The 26610-nt window shown below is 44.6% G+C and overlaps 1 protein-coding gene across 1 annotated transcript in view; it reads left to right on the forward strand.

Annotated features, from left to right (window-relative positions):
- The window catches only part of Pik3ap1 (phosphoinositide-3-kinase adaptor protein 1), a 117035-nt gene that overhangs the window by 84939 nt on the left and 5486 nt on the right, over nt 1-26610 (forward strand). Inside the window, exons 11-16 of the mRNA XM_027929977.2 lie at nt 2793-2858; nt 4613-4818; nt 8007-8079; nt 13950-14105; nt 21174-21244; nt 22532-22650. Coding sequence (XP_027785778.1) covers nt 2793-2858; nt 4613-4818; nt 8007-8079; nt 13950-14105; nt 21174-21244; nt 22532-22650 — 691 coding nt within the window. The remainder of the gene's footprint in view (nt 1-2792; nt 2859-4612; nt 4819-8006; nt 8080-13949; nt 14106-21173; nt 21245-22531; nt 22651-26610) is intronic.

A 26610-nucleotide genomic window follows, 5' to 3' on the forward strand; every position in this document is an offset into this window, starting at 1 on the left:
CCCGAAGGAAATAATTAAGATCAGAGTTGAAATAAATGAAATAGAGAATAAAAAATACCAAGAATCCATGAAACAGTCGGTTCTTTGAAAAGATAAATAAAATTGATAACCCCTTAGCCAAACTAACCAAAAGAAAAAAAGACTCATATTAATAAAATGAGTGATGAAAAAGGAGAAATCACCACAGACATCACAGAAATATAAAGTATCATTAGGGACTATTTTGAAAACTTATACTCCAATAAATTGGAAAACCTGGAAGAAATCTCTAGATACATTTGACCTGCAAAACTGAACCAAAAGCATACAGAAAACTAAAATAGGCCAATAACAAGCAATGAGAATGAGGCAGTAATAAAAAGCCTTCTAACAAAGAAAAGCCCAGAACCAGATGGATTCTTAGCTGAATTCTATCAGAGCTTTAAAGAACTAATGCCAACTCTTCTCAAATTATTCTATGAAATAGAAAAGGGTGGAACACTTCCAGATTTCATTCTATGAAGCCACCATCACCCTGATATCAAAACCAGATAAGGACACATTAAGGAAAGAAAATTATCTCTGATGAACACAGATGCAAAAATCCTTAATAAGATATTAGCAAATCACACTCAGCAAAATATTAAAAGATTATATACCAAGAACAAATTGGTTTCACCAGGGATGCAAGGAGGGTTCAAATCCACAAATTGATAAATGTGCATTTATTGATAAATTAATAGAAGTAAAGACAAAAATCATGTAGGTATCTCAACAGAAGCAGAGAAAGCTTTCGACAAAATTCATATTAACTAGTAGTGCCAAGGCACTATTGTGTTATTGGCATTGATCTTGAAGTTTAAATATGCATGATGATAATGAAATCTAACATTGAACATGTGCTGGACACTGTTCTAAGCACTTTCCTAGTATTAACTCCCTTAATCCTGATGACAACCCAATGAAGACGCCCTTATCACCCTCATTCTACAGGTAAGAAGTGGAGACAGGGAGAGGTCAAGCCTCTTGTGCAAGATCATATGGCTCATACGTGGCAGAGCCAGGATTTGAAACCAGGGAGTCTTATTGAGACCCCAGGGAACTGTAATACCTACTGAGGGAATATTTGTCATTTCCAGATTTTCTCTGTTGTTCTTTATGGGTCTATCCCATGTGAGTGTCTTCGTCTTAGTCCCTTTGGAGCTGTGCACATACTTCACCTGCTCCACTGCTTAGAGTTCTGTCTTGTGGCACTTGTTGGCCACAAGAAGGTAGGTACTCCCTTTTATTCTCAAACTACAAGGTCTTCCATGGCTAGTTTCAGGTGTTCTGGGATCTGGGTACATCTCCTTGTTCCCATGATCCTTTTCGTCTTCTTCTTTTTTCAACTCAAAACTATTTTTTTTTTTTTAGAGTTTATAGTTATACTGGTAGTTGGGTTCATCCAACAAACTCTTACATGCATGCACTTTTATTTCAGTTCATGATTCCCCCCTTTTTCCCTCCGCTTTTCCCTCCTGCCCTCCCTCCTCTCTCCCATTCTCTTTGCTCTACTTTACTAGACTTCCTTTCACTCATCTATTAATTTATATTCGATTGCTTCTTTCTACCTGTGCATAAATGTGAGGTTCCCTATTGTGCAGCTATACATGCACGTAGCATGATTTTCTAAGAATTTATTCTGCACTGCCTCCCCTTACCCACCCCTCTACTCTGCCTCTTGATCTCCTTCTTCTCTATTACTGATCCTTTATCTTTATGTTATCTTATCCTTCCCTCCCTCTTTCCTTAATTTATGTACACACACACACACACACACACACACACACAGTTAGTTGTAGTTGGACACAGTACCTTTATTTTATTTATTTATTTTTATGTGGTGCTGAGGATCGAACCCAGTGCCTCACACATGCTAGATGAGCACTCCACTGCTGAGCCACAACCCCAACCCCCTCTTTCCTTAATTTTTTTCTCTAGCTTCTACATCTGAGAGAAATAGTTGACCTTTGAGTTTCTGAGTTTGGATTATCTCACTTGGCATGATAGTCTCTGTTCTCATCCACTTAACCAGCAAATAACTTAATTTCATTCTTTTTTATGGCTGAGTAGAACTCCATTTTATATATAATGTATGTATATATACACCACAATTTTTAATCTATTCATCTATTAACGGGCATCTGGGTTGATTTCATAATTTAGCTATTGTGAATTGTGCTGCTATAAACATTGAGGTGGCTATATCACTGTAGTATGCCGATTTTTGATCTTCTGGAAAAATACCAAGGAGTGGAATAGCTGGATCATATATGGTGGTTCCATTCCTAGTTTCTTTGAGTAATCTCCATATGATTTCCAGAGTGGTTTTACTAGTTTGTAGACCCACCAACAATGTACAAGTGTTCCTTTCCTCCCACAACCTTTCCAGCATTTATTATTGCCTGTTACCTTGATCATTGCCATTCTGACTGCAGTGAGATGAGATCTCAATTTAGTTTTGATTGGCATCTCACGATCCTTTTATTTAATGATCTTGTAAATGCTGACCTGTCCTCTGGCTGGCTCTGTCTTTCTAAGTTTGAGATCTTGTCTGTTTGACCTGTCTTTTTTGACCATCTCTACTGCTTCTCTTCAGTTTTCTCCTTTTGGAGTCTTGGCTTACACAACTAGAAATGGTGGTCTTACATCTTCAGTTTTTTCCCATAAGATTTTAATACATTATTTTTTTTTTTTGCAAAAGTTATAGAGTCCTGAAGAAAGAAAAAAGAAAAATGTTTTTTCTTTTACTCAGAATATTATTTCTCTCACAGTTTTTGCAGAAAAAAGTCAAGAGCGGCCTGGAAATCTCTATGTTTCCTCAGAGAGCATCAGAAAAGGTAAGCCAGCTCTTGTCCTCACATCCCTTGGATAAATTGAGGAGAGAGGAGAGAGGTGTTCACATCTCGGGGGGGGCGGGTTTCCAAGTATAACAACAGTTCCTTGGCATTGCCAAATAGAGAAACCCAAGAGGAGGAGCTGTCTGAAAATCCTGTACTGGAGGTAACGGATGAGGGGGAAGAAGCAGGTTCCCTAGGCTCTTGTACAAATTGATCATACAGAGGACACTTGAAAGTGTCCATTCAGCACATAAAAGCACAATCTAAACATTGAGACTGATGCCAACAGAATGCAAGTGGTGACCCGGCACCCGGTCTTTCCTGTGATACATACCTTTCAGTTACCTGTTTATCCTGTCTATACTAGTTCAACTGTGCTTTGATTCAACTTTGTTTTGAAAGACATTTTTTTTTTTCCTGTCGAGTAATAACTTGGACATGTCATTTTTCTAAAAACTTGTAGTGGAAGTTTGAGGAACTAAGTGCTGCCTCTGCATTCCTTCCTGGAGGGTCTCTACTGGAGAATCTGTCTCTTTGCTCGTTCACATTGTTGTCAGAATTTGTTCTCTGTGATTGTAAACCTGAGATCCCCTTCTCCCGCTGGCTGCTAGTGGAGGGCCAGGCCATCCCCAGCTTCTGGTGACCAGCCAGCCATGCTTAGTTCATAACCTTCTTCCTCGATCTTTTTTTCCTCTTGATTAATTTGCATGTGCTACATAGAAGCACATGCAAGATCCCTTCAAGTCTTTTTTAGTACCCACTGGTGAAGCCATCTCTCTATTTCCTTCTTGCTATGTCCCGAAATCACAGTGTCCAAATGGGGTTGTGCTGAAGGAATTTGGAATCAAGTGGCCCTACATGAATTGAGAAGTAAAATGTCAAGTTGTCCTTACATGTCCCAGTGGCCCCATTCTCTCTGCAAGTAGCTCATTTCCCCCACAGAACTGAGGTCATAGCCTGGTCAGTGGGGTGGCTGGCTTCATATTTCCCTAGAATCTCCAAAGCAGAGAGCTGTGCATTTGTAATATGGAAAAGAGGTGGGCACAGAACAACCCAAGGATGTAACCCAGCACTTCATTTATACCTGGAGGTATTGGACCTGGGCCACGATTCCATTGGCATTTCAGTCTCCTTTGGCATTTCATGGCTGTCTGTCCACAATTGTTGCTCAGAGACAGGGTGGGAATGAATCTGGGAGATGCATCCTAGATAGACTCTTACTGTATATTCTCGAAGTGCACTGGAGTCTAAAGAAGTGGTTCTCAAATGGGGGTGACTTTGCCCTTCTTTACCCAAAGGATGTTTGGCAATATCTGGGGACATATTTAGTTGTCACAACTGGGGAAAGGAGTGCTACTGGCACCCAGTAGGTAGTAGAGGCTCGGAATGCTGCTGAGCATCCTCCAATGCACACGACAACACTGCAATAAAGAATCATCTAGCCCCAAGTGTCAATAGTGTCAGGGTTGTGGTCCAAAGGCACCTCGATAATTAAGGCTTGGAAGATCAAGTGACTTCACGCCTCCCTTTAATGTTGCAGCCTCGTCTGCTTCCAGATGACAAACTTTGAAATTATTAGCTGCTTCCCTCTCACCTGATTTTGTGTCACATTTCCCCCTTGTTGGTTCTGCCTGTAATTGTTCCTTTGGGCCATGTCCTCTCGAGCCTGTGACCAGCCTCATTACCCCACCCTCTTCCTCGGGTGTGCTCTGCCTAGTGAGGAACTTGAAGCTGAGTTCTGCCATCTTTTCCAGAGCCACCCGTCAGGCCATGGAGGGACAGGCCCCAGTCGAGCATCTATGACCCATTTGCCGGGATGAAAACACCAGGCCAGCGGCAGCTCATTACCCTGCAGGAGCAGGTGAAGCTGGGCATCGTCAACGTGGATGAGGCCGTGCTGCACTTCAAAGAGTGGCAGCTCAACCAGAAGAGGCGATCCGAGTCCTTTCGCTTCCAGCAGGTAGCCAGCTCCCTCTGCATGCTCATGTCACTTCTCAGCTGGACAGTGGAGTGGGGGCCATGGCCGTCTTGTGCGAATCTATACTGAGCACCTACAGCTGTGCCTCTGAACATCTGCATGGGTGTCCCTTTGAGTCAGGAGCCTCGCGTCTGTGTTCCCTTGTCTGGAACCCCACAGCTCCCTGGCTGAGAGCTGGATGGCTTTTGGGGGTGCTGTAGCTGGAGGTTAGGAACAAAGACTCCTCTGTATACCCTAATTCTGTTACTCTGCACTTGGCCCTTAACTTCTGCTTGTGTTTTTTTTTTTTTTTTTTTGTAATATTATTTTTTCTCCCTCTCCCTATGTCCATCTCTCTATTTCTTACTTTGTTTTGACAAGGTTTTACTAAATTGCCCAGACTGGTCTTGAACTCATAGTCCTCCTGCCTCACCTCCCGGTGGCTGGGATTACAGGCCCCACCGCGCCCAGCTCAGCCAGCTTTCTTCTTTACAGTCTTTCCCTACTCTCAGAGCCAAACCTCTCACAGAAGGATCCCTTTTTAGGACTCAAAGAGAACTTGGAAGGCTCCCAAGAAATATGATTAAATGAACAAAACAAGTTACAAATACAAAACCACTCGAGTTAAAACAACTCCTACACCAACAGGCTGCGTTTCTCCAGGCGCCTGGGCTGCACAGGCAGAGCCCTGGAAAGGGTCAGTGCATGCCTATCCCAGTGGTTACCTATGGGAGGGACTGAGATTAGAGGACAGGGTGTCACAGACTCTTGCTTTAGCTATGTGGTTTGGTTTTTCATGAGAATAGATAATTCCACATGTTTTAAATTATACTCCATGGATATATGCTAAAAAGGAAGATATGGGACCCATGAGGCTAAGAGACAGTCCACTTCCCTACTAAGTGACTGAGTCAGGATTAGAACCATTGCCTTTTAATCTACCTCCTGCTGTGTATATTCTAAGTCCTGTTCTCACAGCATCTGAGATACCAGCTACTGGGGCAGGGGAGCTTGTGGCAGCCACCCAGCAGTGACCCTGGTCTTCTGGGGTGGATGAGGTGGTGAGAAGGCCACAGCAGTGTAGCTCTGAGAGCAGAGTGTGGGCGCTGTGCTAGTGTGGAATAGACCTGCTCTTCCTCGCCTCATAGCATGCCTTTAAAGTAATCATCACACCCATTTTACAGAAAACTGAGGCTTGGAGAGGTGATTCCATCCAGCTCCGTCTCCCTCCAACCCTCCACCTTCCTCCTCTTAGTGCTCCTTAAAATGGGGCACCCTCCATGCCCGGCTCTCCCTCCCTCCCTGACTCTCCCTCCCTCCCTCTGGGCTCTGAAGGGTGGAGGGCACCCTGCAGGGCTGAGGGCAGGAATCCAGGCCCCTCCTCACTCAGAATCCCCAAGGTCGTTGCAGGTCTGCAGAAAAAAGACTGGCCCTGGCCAAACAATGATTCCCCCGCACCCCGTGTCTGTGACCACGTGGCACAGTAGATACCAGCAGCCAGGCTCTGGAGCCATCAGCCTAAGTTTACACCCTTATTCTGCCACTTGCAACCGGAGGACGTTGGCCTTGCTGTGCCCCCATTTCCTCACCTCTGAAGTATGAGGACGGAGATTAGATGTTGTAAACCACGGAAATCCCTCACGTGCCTGGCGCAGAGTAAACACATACTAAATGGAGCTGTTTCTGTGCCTCTCCATCCAAGAGCATCTTTCTTTCCCATGAACTTGCCCAGAACTCCTGGGTAGAGGGGACAACTGAAGTTCAGGTTCAACACATCAGAGAACCCCAGTCCATGCGAGCACACCCTACTCTGTGCCTCTACAGCCACCTGGTGCATCCCGAGACTGGTGGGGTGGAGGTGTTCTGAGGCCCCCGCCCCTGTTCTATTTCCTCTGCCTTTCTGTCTGCCCCCCCATCTTCTTCATCTCCCATTTCTACCAGAGGTTCCCTTCAGCTTCTCTGTGCAGGTGACTGTTGATTCTGTGTCTCCAGTGTCACAGTTCCAGCCACCAGCAGGATGTGTCCTTCTGAGGTGCCCTAGACCTGCTGCGTGTCCAACAACAAACCGTCCTTCCAGGCTGCTTCCCTTTTCCCACTCCCTCTTCCTGTTTACTGCTCTGCCATCTCCCAGAGACCTCAGGCCAGATTCCAGGATTCTATGGCTCTTGACCCATGTCCCTCGTGTCTGGTCGTGTTCCGTGGCATTTTTCCTCTCATATCTGCTCCTGTCTTTCCATTACCCCAGCTGCATCCCACTGTCAGCTCTGTCACCTGCATCTGGTCTGTTACCTGGTCTCCCGTGAGGCTCCTTATCTTCAGCTCCTCCCCTCATTTCACCAGAACCTTAAAGCCATGACCCCTGCACAACTTCCAGTGTTTCCGGGCTGCTTCTGGACAAGGCTTATTCTACTCATCCTGCAGTTATGAACTTTCTAGTTTTTCCACCTGGGATTCCCTAACAGGGACCTTCTTCTTCAGCCAGATTGTCTGGACATACCCTCCAGGGCATTGAATGCTTAGATGCTTAGCTTCCCTAGAATGCTCAGATGCTGTTGTTGTTGATTAACTAAAATAGAAGCAAATCTTGAGCCTCAAGTATCTTTTCAACATTTATTGAATGGCTACAGTAGACCAGATGGCAGGATTATAAAAAGGTACAACACCTGGCCTCTCGCCCTTGGAGAGTACACAGTGTCCCTGAAGAGACAAGGCACACACACAGGCAGGAGCACATGCACACACATACACACACACACACACTTGCAAGTCAGCATATCCCCAAGTGCTGTCAGGGTGGACACCAAGGCCCAGAGCAGTCTGGGGAAGCTTCAGGGAGAAGGTGAGTCTTGACCCAGGCCCAGAACAGACTTGTGGAGAGAAATCAGCATCCTTCAAGGTCAGGGTGATAGTGGGAGGACACAGTCTCAGAGGCAGGTGTATGAGGAGTGTTTGTGAGCAGATCAGACACCAGCTTATCTCTGGGGTGTCTGTGGAGGAGGGCAGTGGGTTATAGGGCTGAAAATGCTGCTGAGAGCCAGAGAGGAGGGAAGAGACTTTATTGTGGAAGAAATGTCTTCTCTTTAGGTACAAATGTGAAAATGTTTTAGGCCTTGCCTATAGCTTAAAATCAGAAGGAAGCTCTCTAGTATTCAAAAAGTGTAATTCTGGAATATACTTACTTTTTTTCCCAGGAAAATCTTAAACGGCTAAGAGATAGCATTACCCGAAGACAGAGGGAAAAGCAAAAATCAGGAAAGCAAACAGGTATGTGGCTTTCTGGGACGCTGCATAGAGGAGCAGTTGTCCTAACTGTTGTGGCCTGAATGAGCAGACTGCTTGCCCAGCACCTGTCTCTCACTCTGTTTACAGATCTGGGTCCTCTACTAGACTGTGAGGGTCTTTCAGACAATGATTCTGTCTTGTTGATTCTCTAAACAATCTAGTACCCAGCACACCGGAAACACATGCCCGTAAATGAATGAACGGAGGGAACTCTGCACTGTTCCACTCTCCTGCTCAGAGAGGATGGCAGTCTCTTCTCCTGAGGCACGCCACTCTACCCTTGGCACTTAGGAAGACACATGTTCTTTGAACACAGAAAGCAAAAAGCCCATTCGATAAAGCCCATTCCTGTCTTGAGGGAGACTGATGTCATCAGAGTCCACACTATACATTGCTTCTTGAGGACCTGCTATAGCAAGGCTCCTCTGTGCAGCCCCAGGGCTGTGCATTTCAGCTGTGCACACTGAAGACTGGGCCTCTCTGCTCCCCTTGACTCCCCCTCCCCGAGGCCACCCTGTGGCACCACCACCCTGAGCAAGTACCTGGTGTATTCACACTGCGTCTTGTCACCGAGAGCCTCCAGCCTGCCGAGCTTTGATGCTTTTCCCTGGCTGGGCTTCTAGAGAGAGGATCTGGTGAGAAAAGGCTTTCAGAGGCCCTCAGTCCTGAATGGAGCCCCCTTCCCTGAAGAGCTAAGTTGAAACCTAGCCTTGCTTTTGTGCGGCTTCATAGTCTGCACTCAGCTGCCATCAACCCCCGACTCCTCACGAGCTTCCTCAGGCTGGCGCTACCCTGGTCCCCAGCAGGACACTTTCCCACCACAGGCCCCTTGCTCATGCCTCTTCCTTCACACCTGTATTCTTATAACTGGGTTGCGAGACCCCACCTGGCAGCCTGTCTTCCGGGCCCACTGCAGGCCACCAGGTTCCACCCTCATTCCAGCATCTATAGGACCTGCTGGCTCTTCCATTCGTCTGGCACTTCTGTTTTACTGCTCTGATTGCTCTGACTTCATTCCTTCATTCAAACCACCAGCAATCCCCAGGGGTTCTGCCTCCAAACTGCACCCTAAATCTGGCCATTTCTTTTTTTTTTAAATTTTTTTTCTTAGTTGTAGTTGGGCACAATATCTTTATTTTATTTATTTACTTTTATGTGGTGCTGAGGATTGAACCCAGCGCCTTGCACATGCTAGGCGAGTGCTCTACCGCTGAGCCACAATCCTAGCCCCTGGCCATTCCTGACCATCTCCTGTGCCACAATTGCAGCCTAACCACCATCATCTCTTGCTGAGACTGTTGCAGTAGCCTCTTCAGTTGTCCCCCCATGTCCACTCTTGCCCCTTTACAGTTAATCCTCCAACTGCAGCCAATGCCTTTTTAAAAGTAACAAATCAGATGATGCCACTCCCTTGCTCTAAGCCTTTCAGGGGCTCCTGTGCCACTCAGTTGACAGCAAACTCATCATGTGGCCTGCAGAGGCCCACATGAAGTAATCCCTGAGTTCATCCTCCATTTTCCTCCCACCTTGTATCCCACTCCACTCCCCCATGGACTCTTTTATGTTGCTGTAACCAGGCAAGATCATTTCTCCCTCAGGGCCTTTGCACTTGCTGTTCTGCCATCTTTCCTGCTGGCTCTTTTTCATCCCCAAAGAAGACTTTTCTGCCATTCCTCCATGATTCACTTCCTGTTGCCTTGCTTTCCCCACTTTTGTGTAGTACAGGCCAGAATTGCCTTGTGGTTATGGCCTAGAACCCTGCCTCCCTCCTGCAGTAAGCTCCATGAGGGCAAGTATAAGTCTGTTTTGTGCTCTGCTGAATCCCCAGTGTGCAGTACAGTGCAATGACGGAGCTCATGAAGTCTCTGTTGGAATGATTGGTGTCAATAAAATATGACACCATTCATTCATTCCACAAACACTTATTGAGCAGTAGGCCTCCAGCCAAACAAATAAACCCATGGAACCCTGTCTTTGCCTTCTGGTAGCTTATGAGTTAGTTGTCTTTTTATTCATATAAGTCTGAGTTTCCCTGCAAGCTTCTGTCCTCTGATGCCTAATATAGTGTATTGTGGAAAATCATAGCCTAGTGAATGTTCATGATTTTGACTGTCAGATGGAAGAGGGGTTAAATGTTATAACTGTGGCAGAATCAGAGAGCTCAGCTAAGGCTTCTGCCTCTGTGTCCAGATTTTAAATTTATGATACCACTACAGATTGTTATGTGCTCTCCTGGTGGAGAGGAAGAGAAAGCAGAGATGGCAGAAAGTCTGGCTCAAGGTCTGGTCTGCACAGTCGTCTGAGGGTCAGATAATAGGGCTCTAGGTGGTAAAAGGGCTGAGGTGCATTTTAAAACTAGAGTTCATGAACCCAAAGATAGAAGCCTTGATTAAATGAAACATTGCAAGTTTTTAAATATAGGCAGCACCAAGAAACCTGTGATTTGGTGGTGCTCCCAGTGTCTGAAGCCCAGGAGTTGTAGCGTTGGAGTCACGTGTGCTCAGCAGTCTGAGCCTTCTGAGTGTCATCACATCTTTACCCCGCTTGGTTCCATCTGGCGCCACAGGAGATATTGAAGTAAGAGAAGTTTCCACGCAGGAGAGCAAGGGTCAGATTTTTGCTCACTGCCAGCTAGGAAGCATGGGTAAGATGCATCACAATCTAGTAGCCTCTGTCCCTGTCTGCATAATGGCAAAAGCAAAAAGTGCCCACCTGTTAGGGTTGCTATAAGTAAGCCAGGGTATCACCCGTGCCTAGCATAGTGCCTGGCACATGGAAGCACTCTAAACCCAGCTGCTCCTGTGATTACACATGCCCACTCACGGGCTGGTATCCTCTCAGGCAGGGCCTTCCACATTGAGTGTACTTCTCTTGGACTTACCATCCAGGAGTGGGCCCAAGACTAATCAGGCTCCAGATGAGTGATTTCTATCTATTAGTCGTAATAGTCTAAATCAGAATGGTCAATATCTAAAATTTTCTAATGAAGCATGTCTTAATTCCCTCCAGCTGCTCCCCAAGAAGCAGACCCTTTGATAAGAAATTTCTTGTTAATTTTTAAAAAATTTTTAATATCAGGTGATTTAATTAAGCATAATAACTATTAAGTATTAGGCTATATATAATTGGACACTTTATTAGTCAGTATTCCACCTCTGTAAAAAAATACCTGAGATAATCAACTTATAAAGAGAAAAGGTTCATTTTGACTCACAGTTTTGGAGGTTTTAGTTCTTAATCAATTGGGCCCATTGCTTCAGACCTGTGGCTGGAGCATCTGGCAGAACAAAAATGCCTCATGGCTAGAAAGTAAAAAAGAGAAAGAGGGAAGGGATGAGGTCTGATTATCCTCTTTAAGGGCATACTCCCAATGACCTAAAGACCTCCCACTAGGCCCCTCCTCTTAAAGGTTCCACCACCTCCCACTAGTGCCAAGTTGGGGACCAAGGCTTTAACACATGGGCCTATGGGGAGGATTCCAGATCCAAACTTGAACAGGCACTGAATATTAATGACTAGGGATGGCAGCAGTCCACATGGGGAGAATGTTCTACCCCTAGGCCCCAAAATGCCTCCTTGTTTTGCATTTTTATTATATTAAAATATGCATAACACCAAATTTACCACTTGAACCATTTTTGAGTACAGTTCCATGGTGCACAGTGCTTTCCCCAGGCTGTGCAGCCAGCAGCACTTCCGTTTTTAGAATATTTCCCTTCTCTGGCAAGGAATTGAGAGCAGATAGCCCGAATGGAAGGTGATCCCAGGGGACAGAGCAGGGGGTGGGGAAGTGACACAGGGAAGGAGTCGAAGGAGAACACCTGCTCAGCGTTACCCTACCTGAGGAGCAAGCATTTATATACCAGCTCCCGTCTGTCATTGGTTGAGGCCTGCTGGGAGGGGGCACTCATAATTTGGCTATCTTAGATAGTTGGAAGTTGGACCCTGGACTGCAGGATGAAGCCCAGGGGCGTCAGAGCATTTGCCAAAGAGAAGGTATCATTTATGGCTGAGTAGATATGATTTATTAGTTAGCTCTGTAAACCTTGATTGTGTACTTACATGCTAGCTTGAAGTTACCTGTTCTGTGGCTTTTTCACATTGAGCTCCTTGAGGGGCCTCGGGGCTGCAGTATGTGTGTTTGTGGGGGTGGGGGTAGGAACTGGGCTGAGGGAATGGATTAGGGTCCTGGGGCTGGGGCCACTTAACTCTGCTTTGATCATGCAGCTTTTTAAAAATCTGTTTTCTGTGTTGAGCTTCTGTTGTCACTAAAGGAAAGAATTCTGTTTCACCGAAAACAAAAAGCATTTGAAAATAATTGGCACACAATCATTGTTCTACTGGAACATTTGGGTTGATGAGTGGCATTTCTGCCTAAAGGGCCTTTTCTAAGAATGTAACCCACTTTCCACACAAAGACTCAGTCTTAAATAGGCAACTTCATTTGTCTTAGCAAAATTGTTATTATTTTCTTTAACCGGGGTTGGAATACTAAGGATAATTGAAAACGGAGCCTCTGCTCACCATGGTGTGCTGGTTTTTCTTCAGCCTCAGAGAGTAGCTTTGCTCTTACTGGGCTGGGGCTGGTGGCAAAGGAAATCAGCCAAGGCTGATGTGACTTGGACCTTGGTGAATGCCAGGCCCCACAGAGAAGACAATTCATATCTATGTTCTGGGTGTGTCCTGTGACACAGAGGAGCAGCTGAGTCCCGGGGAACCCACATTTGTGCCCCCTCTTTGTCACTGAATTACCGTGCAATCCAGGACCGTTCCCTTTAACCACTCTGTGCCTCGGTTTCCTCACTGGAGTTACACCTGACTTACCTACTTAGTGGAGAAGTCATGGCGCCCCGGGGGGAATACAAGTGCCAATGAAGACACTTTGGGAAAGTGCTATGCCAGATAATAATGATGATTATTCTTGACATTGTACCTTTATTCAAGGAGTGTCAGGATTTTGTAAGCATGTAGACTGGCTCTACCTGATTTTTTTGAACTTTTGACTCCCATTTTCTTTTCCCCTGTGTGTTTTACTTTCCTTCCTCATACAACCGGTTGAGGGTAGAAAATTGCCACCTTGAAGTTAATTAAGCAGACAGGAACCTCCCTTTAAAAGATGATTTTTAAAAATGTAGGACAAAGGTAAGATGGAAAAAAAAAATAATGTGACATCAGTGTGGTCCCTGGGACCCTGGGGCTCATGCCTGGATGCCTGGCTCTTCTCTGCCCAAGTGGCTCCAGACCTGGTTGGGTGCTTCCACTGGACCCTTGTAACCAAGAGAGCCTCAGGAGTGTAAGATTCTACAGCACACCAACAACTGAGAAGCTGCTTGACACGAGGCCCAGATGGTGCCCCTGGACCCAGAGTTCTGCTGGACAAATGATAATACCATTGATTTCTTGGGTGTTGTAGGGATTCAGTGACCTACAAATATGGAGCCCCTTAGAACTGAGCCCTGTGCATAGGATGGCCTGTCATTACTGCCAATCCCTACATAACCCCCACCTCAGACAAGGGGAGTAACTCAAGAGAGGTTGACTGACTTGCGTGATGCACTGCACAGCTGCTATGCGTCAGGGCTGGGATGCCACGGCATGTTCTGTCCACTCCCTGCTGAGGAAGTGCTTCTCTGCCTCTCTCAAGTCTGGCTACCCCGCCCTTCTGTCTCCCAGCTTGGCCACTTAGCATTCCCTGGAAGTCCAGTGCTGAAGTAGGCGGGGAGAACAACCCATGGCCCCAGCCCCTCCTCTGGGCACCCCCAGGCTCAGGCATGGGAGGCAGGTGGCCATGAGCAGTTTGGCAAGTGACAGACTGCCATCTGGAAGCTCATCTCTCTTTCCTCTGATTCCAGACTTGGAGATCACAGTCCCCATTCGGCACTCACAGCACCTGCCTGGAAAAGTGGAGTTTGGAGTCTATGAGAGTGGCCCCAGGAAAAGCGTCTTCCCCCCAAGGACAGAGCTGAGACGAGGAGACTGGAAAACGGACAGTACCTCCAGCACAGCGAGTAAGCAGCCCACCCAGCTGGACTCCAGCCGGAGCCACGGCACCTTCGGAGACATTCCGTTATGAGCCCAGAGATCTCAGTTGGGGGGCCTGATATGTTTTTTTTTTTTATGTATTTTTCATTGTTGATGGGCTTCATTTTATTCATTTATTTACATGCAATGCTGAGAATCAAACCCCAGAGCCTCACACATACTGGACAAGCATTACACCACTGAGCCACAATCCCAGCCCCCTCATATGGTTTTGAGAGGAGTAAAATATGGGGCATGGTTAGCCTGTGAGGTTTCTTCTTATCTTGTGAAGCCAGGTTGCATGATATTCTTCTTCTTCTTCTTCTTTTGGTAGTTGGAGATGGACAGAATGCCTTTATTTTATTTGTTTATTTTTATGTGGTGCTGAGAATCGAACCTACGGCCTCACAAGTGCAAGGCAAGCACTGTCACTGAGCTACAGTCTCAGCCTTACTCTTCCTTTTTATAAATGGCAAAACCTAACTATAATAGTTAACATTTGGGGTTGGGGATGTGGCTCAACCAGTAGCGCGCTTGCCTAGCATGCGTGCGGCCCGGGTTCAATCCTCAACACCACATACAAACAAAGATGTTGTGTCCGCCGAAAACTAAAATAAATAAATAAGTATTTAAAAAAAAAAAATAGTTAACATTTATTGAGCATTGGCCATATGTGAAGCATTTTTGTAGATTATTTCATTCTCACAAAACCTCTATAAGATAGGTACTTCAACCTCTGTTTAATGAGGAGAAACTTCTAGGCTTGGTGTCTGTCCTGGGTTGAGAAGCTAATGGGGTCAAGCTGGGATTTGAACTCCCATCTGGATCCAGAGCCAAGATTCTTGACCCCTATTTTGCTGCTTCTCCAGCTATGCTAAGGGGAAGGCAAGGGTGCAAGATCAGAAGCATTAGAGAACAATGGACTCAAATTCAAGAATTCCAGCTTTACTGGTGGTTGAGAATCTCATTAGGAAATGTCTTCTTTTGGCTTGAAAGCTTGAATAGGAGTCTAATTGCAGCAGACATTGCCTGCCAGCAGGCGGGCAGGGGTTGGGAGCTTTGTTTTCTCATCCAGGACTGTGTTAGCCCACGCCAGACACACTGGCTTCACAAGCCCAATAGGTTGGGCTTCTCTCGGTTTATACGTTTCCATGTTATTAAAATAGCTAGAAAAGCAATGAAAGAGCCAGAGAGAAGCTGAATTTCAGAACTCATGTCTCCTTAGATGTGAGTCAGAGAACCCCCAAATGAATGTTGGAGCAGGAAGGTCATGTAATTTGAGGTTCTTAATCCTTTCTACATCACAACCCCCTTCAGAATCCAATATGTGTTATGGATCTGTTCTCCAGAGAAATCCACACATCTGTACACACACACACACACACACACACACACTCACAATCCTAATTTTGCCCATCCGTGGACCTACATCAAGAATCTCTGAACTAGTTGCCCTCTTTATTCCATAGATGGGTTATTTGTGACCCAGAAAAGAAAAAATTTTTGTTCAAGGCCACACAGCTAGAGAGCATCAAAAGTGGGAGTAGAGGGCTGGGGTTTGTGGCTCAATGGTAGAGCACTTGCCTAGCACGTTCGAGGCCCTGGGTTCAATTCTCAGCACAACATAAAAATTAAACAAAATAAAATTATTGTGTCCAACTAAAAAATAAATATTTAATAAATAAATAAATAAATAAAAGTGGGAGTAGAACCCAGCCCTTGGTCTCTTTCAGGTTAAGGTTCCTGCCACCATTACCTGTCCAAATAGACCCAAAACTTAAACACTACCACATGGGAAGTCTAGATTGTACAGAGGAGAAAATCTCTCTATTAACAGTGGGGGTGATAATGTGTAGTCACCCCTCCCCATCCCCACCAGGCCATTTGGGAATTCCAACAACTTCAGAAATGGGAAAGAGTTTCCTAGCAATCTCAGGTGGCAGAGGAAGCAAGGGGCAGAGAGTGCTGCTCTGGACACATGGGAGAAGAAAAATGTTAGAGCAAGCTCTGGTGAGGACAGTGTATTCCAGAGTTGGGGAGGGGACTGACAGCTGGAAATTTGACAAGACAAATGCAAAGTCCCCATTTCATAAGAAGGGTACTATAATTGAAAAGAGGTTATGTACATGTTTTACTTTGAAATTGGTTGGGGTTAGGACAAGATGGAAAGAATAGACTGTAGTTTTTACTTTGTGTAGTGGTTTATTGTCCAGGGATGGCTACTCATCAGTTAGAAAATGTTACTAAATGACAGACTAATGGATTGTATGCTATTTTGTGGCTATTCGTGACACTCAGTTCCTTTTTTATAGTTTCCATTATCTACTGCTATGTAACAAACCATGCCCAAACTTAGTTGCTTGAAACATAATCACTTATTTATGCCTGATTCCATAGCTTGAGCATATTTGGAGAGAATGGCTCATACCTCCTCTGTGTGGCATTGGCTGGGGTCACTCATGTGACTGCAATCCGCTGGAACATCCAAGATAGCCTCTTATCCTCCAGGGCCTCCCTCCACATAGCCTTTAATTCAATAGCCTGGATTTCTTACAGGGCAACACAATCTGGAAAGGGAACATTCCAAGAGGAGGAGTCCCATTTGTGCAAGTGCTTATCAGGCTTTGGCTTGCATCAGTTGCACTTGCTAAGGTTACATTGGCCAAAGCCCACAGTGAGGAGGAATGGGGCACACAGAGGCATGGATACTGTGAGGCGAGTTTCACTGGGGTTCCTACAGGTTGGCCTGTTACCTTGAAATTGAAGACGATGAGGAAAAATATTGCCATGAATCAAATGCTTGCTTTTTGTAGGCATTACCACATGATCTAATTCATCCTATACCACAATGTCATGAGTTTCTACATAAGAAAATTGACTTAGAGAGGTTAGGCAACTTGTCCTGGGTCTCTGTGCAAGAATGTGGAGGTATCTCTGGTGACTTAAAGAACCCAGGGGTGCTTTACTGCTGAGCTACATCCCCAGCCCTTTTTATTTTTTATTTTGAGACAGGGTCTTGCTAAGTTGCAGAGATATTTTTGAACTTTAATCATATTTACCCTTTCTTGATTTCTTTTTTTTGGGAGGGTAGGAGGTAGCCAGGGATTGAACCCAGGGGCCCTCAATCACTGAGATACATCCCTGGGCCTTTTGATTTTACTTTTTGAAAACAGGGTCTTGCTAAGTTGCTTAGGGCCTCACTAAGTTGCCGAGGCTGACTTTGAACTCTCAATTCTCCTGCCTCAGCCTCCCAAGCCACTTGGTTTACATGAGTCTTGTTTTGACTTTTCTTTCTAGCACAGGGGATTGAATCCAGAGACACTCTACCACTTGGCAACATCCTCAGCCCTTTTTTATTTTATTTTGAGACTATGTTTCCCAAGATGGCCTTGAATTTGTAGTCCTCCTGCCTTAGTCTCTTGAGTTGCTGGGATTATAGGCATGTGCCACTGTGCTTGGCTCTCTTGTTATTTGGTTCAGGGGACTGAACCCAGGGGTGCTTTACCACTGAGCTACATCCCCAACCCCTTTTATTTTTAATTTTGAGACAGGGTCATGCTGAGTTGCAAGGCTATTTTGAACTGGCAATCATCCTGACTCAGCCTCCCTAATCACTGGGATTACAGGTGTGCATCACCATGCCCAGTGTGCCTGGCTCTTCCTGTGCTCCAATCTTGGGGAAACCCTGTCTTCCAGATGAAAATAACTCCCAGGGCAGAGAGGAAGTATGAGGGTGTCTGGACTCTGATCCATCAACTATCTCCACAGTCACATCCTGAAACTAGCTCTATTTTTAGAGCTAAATAGCTGCCATCTTTGGGAACTACAGAAAAACATTTGCAGATTAATTCTGGTTAGAACTGAAAATTTAGGCCCGAGATATTAGTGTTATGTCTAAGAGAACAAAAGTTCCATTGCAGAGAGTCTTTCTCCTAGACTTTTTGGTCCAGGTTTCGTAAGAGTTGCACTGTATGTATTTCCTTTTCCTCCTCATTCATTCATCCACCAAATAGTGAGCAGAGCTCTATGCAAACTGAGCTGACTGCATGCTGGAGACACAACGATGAAAACAGAACCAGATCCTGTCTTTAGGGGTTTGTAATAGAGGAGAGAAAATACAGAAACAACACAAGTTAGACGCTCATCTGATCCTTCTTCCCTGATGACGGGACCTGGTAAGGGGTGGCACTGCTCTCCTAACCCCTGGCAAGACTGAAAATGATGGGGGGGTGGGGCCAGGGCCTCCTACTAACTGTTCAACTCAGGGCAGATATGGGCCAGAGTCATCAGCCTAGAGGGGACAGGGCTGGGCAGTTGAATCCGGGGGCTGAGGTTTGGAACTAAACATTGGGGTTAAAGATTTAAAGATGCCAAGGGAGTGGACAGTGGGAGCACATATGTATGAATTTCCAGAATTATGGGGCCAGTAGCCATGATTGCTTTTTACTTCCTGCTAGCTAACAGATAACCTTCACAACAACAGTCTGGTTCTTTGGGGAGAAATGTGATGCTCAATCATGAATGACCTGGGGAGATGGCAGGCAGATGGCAGCCCAGGGCCCAGGAGTTGCATTTAGCTGGAGGAATCTGGGGGAGGTTTTGATGACATTTGTCAGTGATGAGGAGGTTTTAGACTTGTGGACAGCAATGAGCCAGGGGGAATGGGGATATAAAGACATTCTGGCCAGGTGAACAGTGTTCTGGTAGATAGGGACAGGATCCCATGTTCTTTGTTTTTTTAGATCCCATGTTCTTTAATAAACAAATTTTAATTTCCTAGTTTACAGATATATTTTGCCACATTATTTGAAATTTAAAAATCCCACATATAAAGAACTCAAAAAACTTAACACCAAGAAAACCAAATAACCCAATCAATAAATGGGCTAAAGAACTAAACAAACACTTCACAGAAGAAGAAATACAATTGATCAAGAAAGATATGAAAAAAATATTCAACATCTCTAGCAACTAGAGAAATGCAAATCAAAACTACTCTAAAATTTCATCTCACTCCAGTCAGAATGACAATTATCAAGAATACAAGCAATAATAAATGTTAATGAGGATGTGAAGAAAGAGGTACACTCAGACATTGCTGGTGGGACCGCAAATTGGTGCAACCATTATGGAAAGCGGTAAGGAGATTCCTCAGAAAACTTGGAATGGAACCACCATTTGACCCAGCTATCCCACTTCTCAGTTTATACCCAAAGGACTTAAAATCAGCATACTACAGTGACACAGCCACATCAATGTATATAGCAGCTCAATTCACAATAGCTAAGCTATGGAACCAACCTAGATATACAGATATATGGATAAAGAAAATGTGGTGTATATACACAATGGAATATTACTCATCCTTGAAGAAGAATGAAATTGTGGCACTTGCCAGTAAATGGATAGAGCTGGAGAATATCATGCTAGATGAAATAAGCCAATTCCCCAAAACCAAAGGCTGAATGTTTTCTCGGATATGTGGATGCTAATTCACAATGGCGGGGCATTGGGAAAGAATAGAGTTACTTTGGATTAGGTGGTAGAGGGGAGAGAAAGGAGGGGAGGGGGTATGGTGGTAGGAAAGATAATAGAGTGAATCAGACATTATTACCTTATGTACATATATAACTACACAACTGATGTGATTCAACATCACTTAACAACCAGAAGAATGAGAAATTATACTCCACTTATGTATGATGTGTCAAAGTGCATATACTGTCATGTATAATTAATTAAAACAAATTTTAAAAATCCTAAGAAGCAATCCAAAATTACAACCTAACCAACTCTTTTCCAGCTAACATCTAAATAAATTAGGTTGAAGTTGATACCATAAGCAGGTCAAAACTAAGACTACTTACCTGCAAACTAAAATGATTTGGACCTATTTTAAGAGGAAACTCAGCAAACCTAAGATCTGGTGATACGATCAGTGGCATTATTGGTAAATCAAAGTTAAAATCTTCTTGCAAAATAGTTGATTAACTCTTACTCTTCCTTCTTCACTGCTAGATCACCATGTGATTAGGCAGCTTCTAATGCTGTACTAGACAGTACAGTAGCCACTGGCCACATGTGGGTATTTATAGTGAAGTTAATTACAACTAAATAAAATTTAAAATTCATCTCCTCAGATGCATTAGTCATGTTTCACACTGGCTACCATTTTGGATAGCCCACAATGGAACATTTCTAGAAAGTTCTATTGGGTAGTGCTATCTAATGACAGAGTTGTGATAAATTCCCAACTCAAAAACCTAAACACGTAAACACACATAGTCACAGTTTCTACCATGAGCTTAGATTATACTTTTGAATTTGTGTTTGGCATTTTTTTTCTGTTTGTTTTTATGGTGTAGGGGTTTGAACCCAAGGCCTTGCACATGACAGAAAAGTGCTCTACCACTGACCTACATCCCCATCCCCTCCCCCCCCCTTTTTTTTTCATCCAAGTGTCTCTCCCCTAATTAGCGTGGTATGTGGGGCTGGGGCTCTAGCTCAGTGGTGGAATGCTTGCCTAGCATGTGTGAGATTTGATCGGTTTGATCCCCCAGAACCACAATGAAACTAAACAAAAAAACTAATACAAGGGGTGTATGCATGTGAGATTCATGCACTCATTTCCTGGACTTTCTCAATGAGCACTGCAGCAATAAAACTAGCTTGCAGATTTCAAGAGATACTGAGCAACTTAGAATGAGACCACCTCTACTTCCGTGCCTGTCAAATCAAAGCTCTCTTATCAAATAGGATTTTCAAGGGAATTAAATGGCAATCATGTTTCTGAAGCACTTAACATGTGGTAAGCCCTCAGTCAATGGCAGCTATTAAGCCAAGAGTGGTCGTCAAAAAGTGAACCATTTCATGTCATGCTGAAAGAAAAACTGAACTCTGATAAAAGGGCATACAATGGACACATTTGGAAGAATCCTGTGTTCACAGCTTATGTATTGTTTCTCTCCATAAAAATAAATAAATGCTAGAGCTCTGCATTTCCTTTCCTCCCGAGAGAATCCAACCGTCTGACTGATTTTGTTTTTACCCTCTAGGTAGCACAAGTAACCGATCCAGCACACGGAGCCTCCTGAGTGTGAGCAGCGGGATGGAGGGTGACAACGAGGTGAGAACTGGGACTCCCACCCATCTATCTGTGCTAGGTGTTGTTTCATTGCAAGAGACTGAAATCCAGGTGAAGAAGCCAGACACAAAAGGTCTTATATTAGAGGATTCATTTTATATGAAATCTTAGAAGAGGCAAATCCAGAGAGACAGAAGGACCACCGGGGGTTGGTAGGGGTGGTGGGAATGGGGACAAACTGCTTAATGGGCACTAATGGTTACACGATTTCCTTTTGGGGTGATAAAATTTTTTTCTTCCCATGTTGGGGATTGAACCCAGGGCCTCATGCATGCTAGGTGAGCTCTATACTGAGCTACATCCCCAGCCTTTTTTATTCCTATTTTTGAGATACAGTCCTACTAAGTTGCTCAGGCTGGCCTTGAACTTGCCATCTTCCTGCCTCAGCCTCCTGATTATCTGGGATTACAGGTGTGTAATCCCCCCACCATGCCTGGCTCTGAAATGTCTTGAAACTAGACAGACAGCAAAATTGTTCACTGTAAAATGGTTGGTTTTCTGTTATGTGAATTTTCCCACAATTTAAAACGAAGGAAGGGATGATGGAAGGAAGAGAAGAGGGAGGAGTGGAAGGAAGGAAGAGGACAGAAACATTCAGACTAATTAAGCCAAAAGGGGTATCTGTGGGAAGCAGCTGGGTGAGTCTCAGGAGATTCAGGGGCAGGGATCATGCAGGGGCCTAGATCAGGAGCTGCAAGGCCTGCCAGAGGGACAGGGCCAAATGTGTGTGTCCTGTGTGTCCCAGAGCCAAATGCTCTTTGGTCTCTGCCTCTTTGTGCAAATTGGCTTTCTTCTCTCCTGTACTCTGGCTTTTCCTGCTTCTCCATATGTGCAGTGTCACAGTCCCCAGAAAGCCTCTGGGCAGTGAGGAATTTTAGGCTGAGGCCACACTCCAAGTTGGCCCAATTTGGGTCAGGTTGTGTACCCTGATCTAGTGACCGGTGGCTGGGAGGAGCAGCTGGAACCACTTGCGTCACCACCAACTCTGAAATCTCCTGAGAACAGGTCAAAGGAGGCCATTTCTGGCCTCCTTTAAGCAATGAGGATTTAAAGTCTAGGAGTTTGTGATAATTTGGGCCAGACTATCTTTTTCAGTTACTCCAGGAAGACATAAAAAGCTGCCTGGTGTTTTGGGGTTGATTACCAGTTTATAGACACCTGTACAGTCAAAGCCCAAGAAGGGCTGATGGGTGGTGGGGATATGGGTGTCCAGCTATGTGGGTGGTTTAATGTAATTTTCACCTGTCTTTCTCATTTTCTTTGCTGTAGGACAATGAAGTCCCCGAAGTTACTAGAAGTCGTAGTCCGGGCCCCACACAAATGGATGGACCACTTACTATTCCCCTTGAGAGGCCTCCCAGGGTGCCTCCTCGAGCTGCCTCCCAGAGGTAACATTGAAGCTGATATGAAATATCAGGGAAGGGTAGGATTCAGGGAACAGAGCTACCTGGAATGCCAGCTTTTTCAGCAGTGGGTTTTTCATTAACTTAGGTGATACTTTATTTAGTTGCAGATACTTTAAGTAGCAAATGTACTACTTCATAAATGAAATTCATTGACAGATGTCAACTCTTAAAATAAAGTTTATGTTTGGCTAGAATCCAAGTCCTTAATATCGAACTCACTTGACTGTATTGTGGGGACAGTGCCTTTGGGAACAGGAGATAAGAAGGACTTGGAAATGAAATGAAGGAGGAAGCAGACTGGCCTGTTAGGCGTGCACATGGCTCCGGAGCTACCCTCCTGGGGCCAGGTGTCCAGCTGATGAATTCAGTGCTTGGATGAATTTTTGCACTTTTATGTGGCTCAATATTCTTTTCTATAAAATGTGGTCACTATCAGAAGTCTCTCACTGAGTTATAAGGATCGAGTTCATGGCCTATGTTAAGAGTTCAAAAATATGAATAGTATGTCTTATGCAGAAGAGCAAACACCTGGAGATTTGAAGATGAGCATTAGCATAAAGAGTGTGACTAATATACTAGGCTCTGATGTATGTCTTCCTGCATTTGGTACTGGACCTCTGGTAGGAATCTTCTTATATAGTCTTTGTGGAGTAACAGAAAAAGTGGTCAAAGCTAGCTAGTGTGTCCACCAATACAGAAAGGAGCCATTGGGAATAAAAGTCTTTAATTGTCTTAGGAATTTAATTCTTTGATGTTTAAAATATAATATGCTAGGTGCAGGGGATAAGAAAGGAGGAACCCCCCCCCACACACACACACACACAAACCCAGGATGTTTTTGTACATTCTGAAACTTTAACATAAAGCTCATTAGTGGAATTTGTAGGGAAGTGTAACCAGGAGGCTTTTCTTCTAATTTTCTGAAAAGAGAGGCCAATTTTGTGCTTTTCCATTTCTCCTTTGCTATTTACCACTTTTGCAACATTTATGAACTGACACCTGCCTCTCAAACATCCTACAGCCCCAAGCCGCACCACATTCGACAGGTGTATTTCTCTGGTGTGGACGAGAGGGCACATATTAGAATATCACCACTCAACAAGGAACCTGAGTGATAATCTAGTCCAGTCTCTTGAATTTGTATTATGTTCTATTGGTTGAAAATTTAGCTGGTGATTGTGGAAGCACCTTATTAAGAGCCATTATGGTAATAAATGCCATTATTTATTGTGGCAGGTTTTATATCAAACACAGTAGATACATTATCTTGTTTAATTCTCTCCACAGCCCTAAGAGATGGATATTTAATGTTATCACATTTTGCAGATGCAGAAACTGGGGCTTGAAGTTGGGTGGAGACTTGGTCTGTGTGACATACCTGAGCATAGCTGACTCTGGGACAGTTTTTTTTGGGGGGAGGGGGTAAATGGGGGTTGAACTCAGGGGCACTTGACCACTGAGCCACATCCACAACCCTGTTTTGTATTTTGTTTAGAGACAGAGTCTCATTGAGTTGCTTAGTGCCTTGCTTTTGCTGAGGTTACTGAACTCATGATCCTCCTGCTTCAGCCTCCCAAGTTGCTGGGATTACAGAAGTGTGCCAACACACCCAGTTTAGGACACAGTTTTTTAGTCACTGTGTCAAGAAAGTCTCCATGTCAGGGGAGGAGACCCAAGATCCAAAACCTTTTATTCCTGAAGGCTGAGGACTTTGGGGGCAGTTGTCTAATTGTGTTAAAACAAAAGAGTTGGGCTGGGGTTGTGGCTCAGTGGTAGAGCACTTGCCTAGCATGTGTGAAGTCCTGGGTTGGATCCTTAGCACCACATATAAATAAATAAAATAAAGGTATTGTGTCCATCTACAACTAAAAAAAAAAAAGAGAGAGAGAGAGGGAAAAAGAGTTGTCAAGCTTGAAACTATAGCTATAAAAGATTGTAGGATTTTGTTTATGGAAGAGAAAAAGAGAGTGATCAAGGTTCCAGAAACTAGAGACTGGAAACTGGGATGCACTTAAAACCTAAAAAGCGATGGCAGATGAATTATATTTGGGGAGTTTGAAAGAATGTTGTGAAAATGATGGGAGGAAAAGGGGAAAAATGCTCTTTGTTAAAGAGACAGCATTTGCAAAGAAACCTATAATTGATGGAAGTTGGGGTTTCCACGCATTTTTTTTTTTGGTGTGAAATAACATTTGCAAATATGCAATTATATTGTAAGCATGTATTTTCATAATAAAATGAGGCAAACTTTGAGCAGGGAATAAAGTGAGCTCCTCTCCTGAATGGCTTGGATGACTGACCTTCTGGCAGGCTGCAGAGGCTGACTGTATGTCCCCATCTCACTCTCAGATCTGGGAATGGGCGACTGCTCTCAGCCCTTGTTCTCCTGAACCACCATTCCCACTCAAGCTGCACTGTCCAGTACAGCCTTGATCCCACACTATCCCAGATCTGGTCCAATCCTGGGCTCACTCCACGTTTTATCCCCAGAGCCTGAATTGCCATCAGCAGATAGCCTCCATACCTCCATTGTCATCTCCATCTTCATCTCCTGATGTTGACTGGGGATCTCCACCCAGATGCCCCACAGGGATGTCAGACACTGCCTGTGCAAAACTGAGCTCACCAGCCTACCAACCATTCTGGGCCCAAGCTGCCTCCTTCTCATGCATTCCCAGTCTGGGATTGTGGTGTCATTCTTTCTCTTCTCTAAGCCCCAAACCCAAGAGTCCTCCTCAAGATTCCCCACTCCAGACTTTGCCCATTCTGCTACTCTGTCAGCTCTCAGAGCCACCCCCTCCTTCCCATCTGCCAGTGCCTAAGTTCATCTTGTAGGCCCACACCTACCTCCCTGCCTCTCATCAGTCCCTCCTCCACATGCAACCAGCATGCACTTTCTAGAACAGAAATAGCTGATGATGTCATTTCCTGGCTTAAGAGCCTTCGGATTTAAGTCTGTGTATTAAGTCCCACTCCTCTCCTATATTCACCTATGCTCCAACCCATTAGGAAATCTGTGTTATTTTGTACTGTTTTCTTTCTTCAATCTGTTCCTTTTGCCTGGGAAGCTGTCTTTCTAGTCCCTTCCAGTCTCTGCTTATACATCCTTTAGGACTCAGTCCAAACATTACCTCCTCTAGGAAGCCTTCCCTGATGTTTCCATGCAGAGTGTTTCTACTTTTGTTTCCCCAAATACCTCTATTCTAATACATTCCACATTGCAACCCTTATTACATCCCTGTCTCCTCAAGTGGATGGTGAGCCTTGCGAGAGGAAAAACTACTTTTGATTTAATTTTTTAGATGTTTCCCCTGGTGCCCGACACAGGGGAAACTGGGATGCACTTAAATACCTAAAAATACACTGGCGTGTATTAGGAACTTAGTAAATATTTATTGTGTAAATGGATGGATGGATTGTAACAGCTTGGGTTGGACTTCCTAAGCCCTTAAAACAGCCATCAAGCCACCCACCATGGTGCTGGTGGTTTGCAGACAGTAGAAGGAGCTTCTGCTCTCACCTACTGTGAGTTCCCAGTACATTTATTTGAAGAGACAAAGAAAAGAAGGAAGATGGTGGTGAGGATTGGAGCAGGTGTGGTGTAACATTGCCTGGTATTTCCCTTGCTCCTTAGACCCCTTAGGGTGGGACAGTGTCAGCTCTGCGTAGGTAATGTCCTGTCACAGTTGAGGGGAAAAAGGAAAACTTTCACTAAGTATTTCCCTTTTGTTTTGAACTTATTTGGCCATTCACTAGTGAGTTGCCATCACTAACCAACACTTGGATTTAAGGAAAAGCCTGTGACCTATATAACCAGAACCTGCTTCTGGAGGCCTCCTACAGCCCCATGAGTTAATCCTTTAGTTTCTGACTGAACAAGGTCTGTGGAAATCCAACGAGGGACTGGAGAGGTCAGGAAATGAGTGGACTTGGGACACAGCT

The sequence above is a fragment of the Marmota flaviventris genome, chromosome 4 (genome assembly GCF_047511675.1).
Source record: "Marmota flaviventris isolate mMarFla1 chromosome 4, mMarFla1.hap1, whole genome shotgun sequence".
Taxonomy (NCBI): Eukaryota; Metazoa; Chordata; class Mammalia; order Rodentia; family Sciuridae; genus Marmota; species Marmota flaviventris.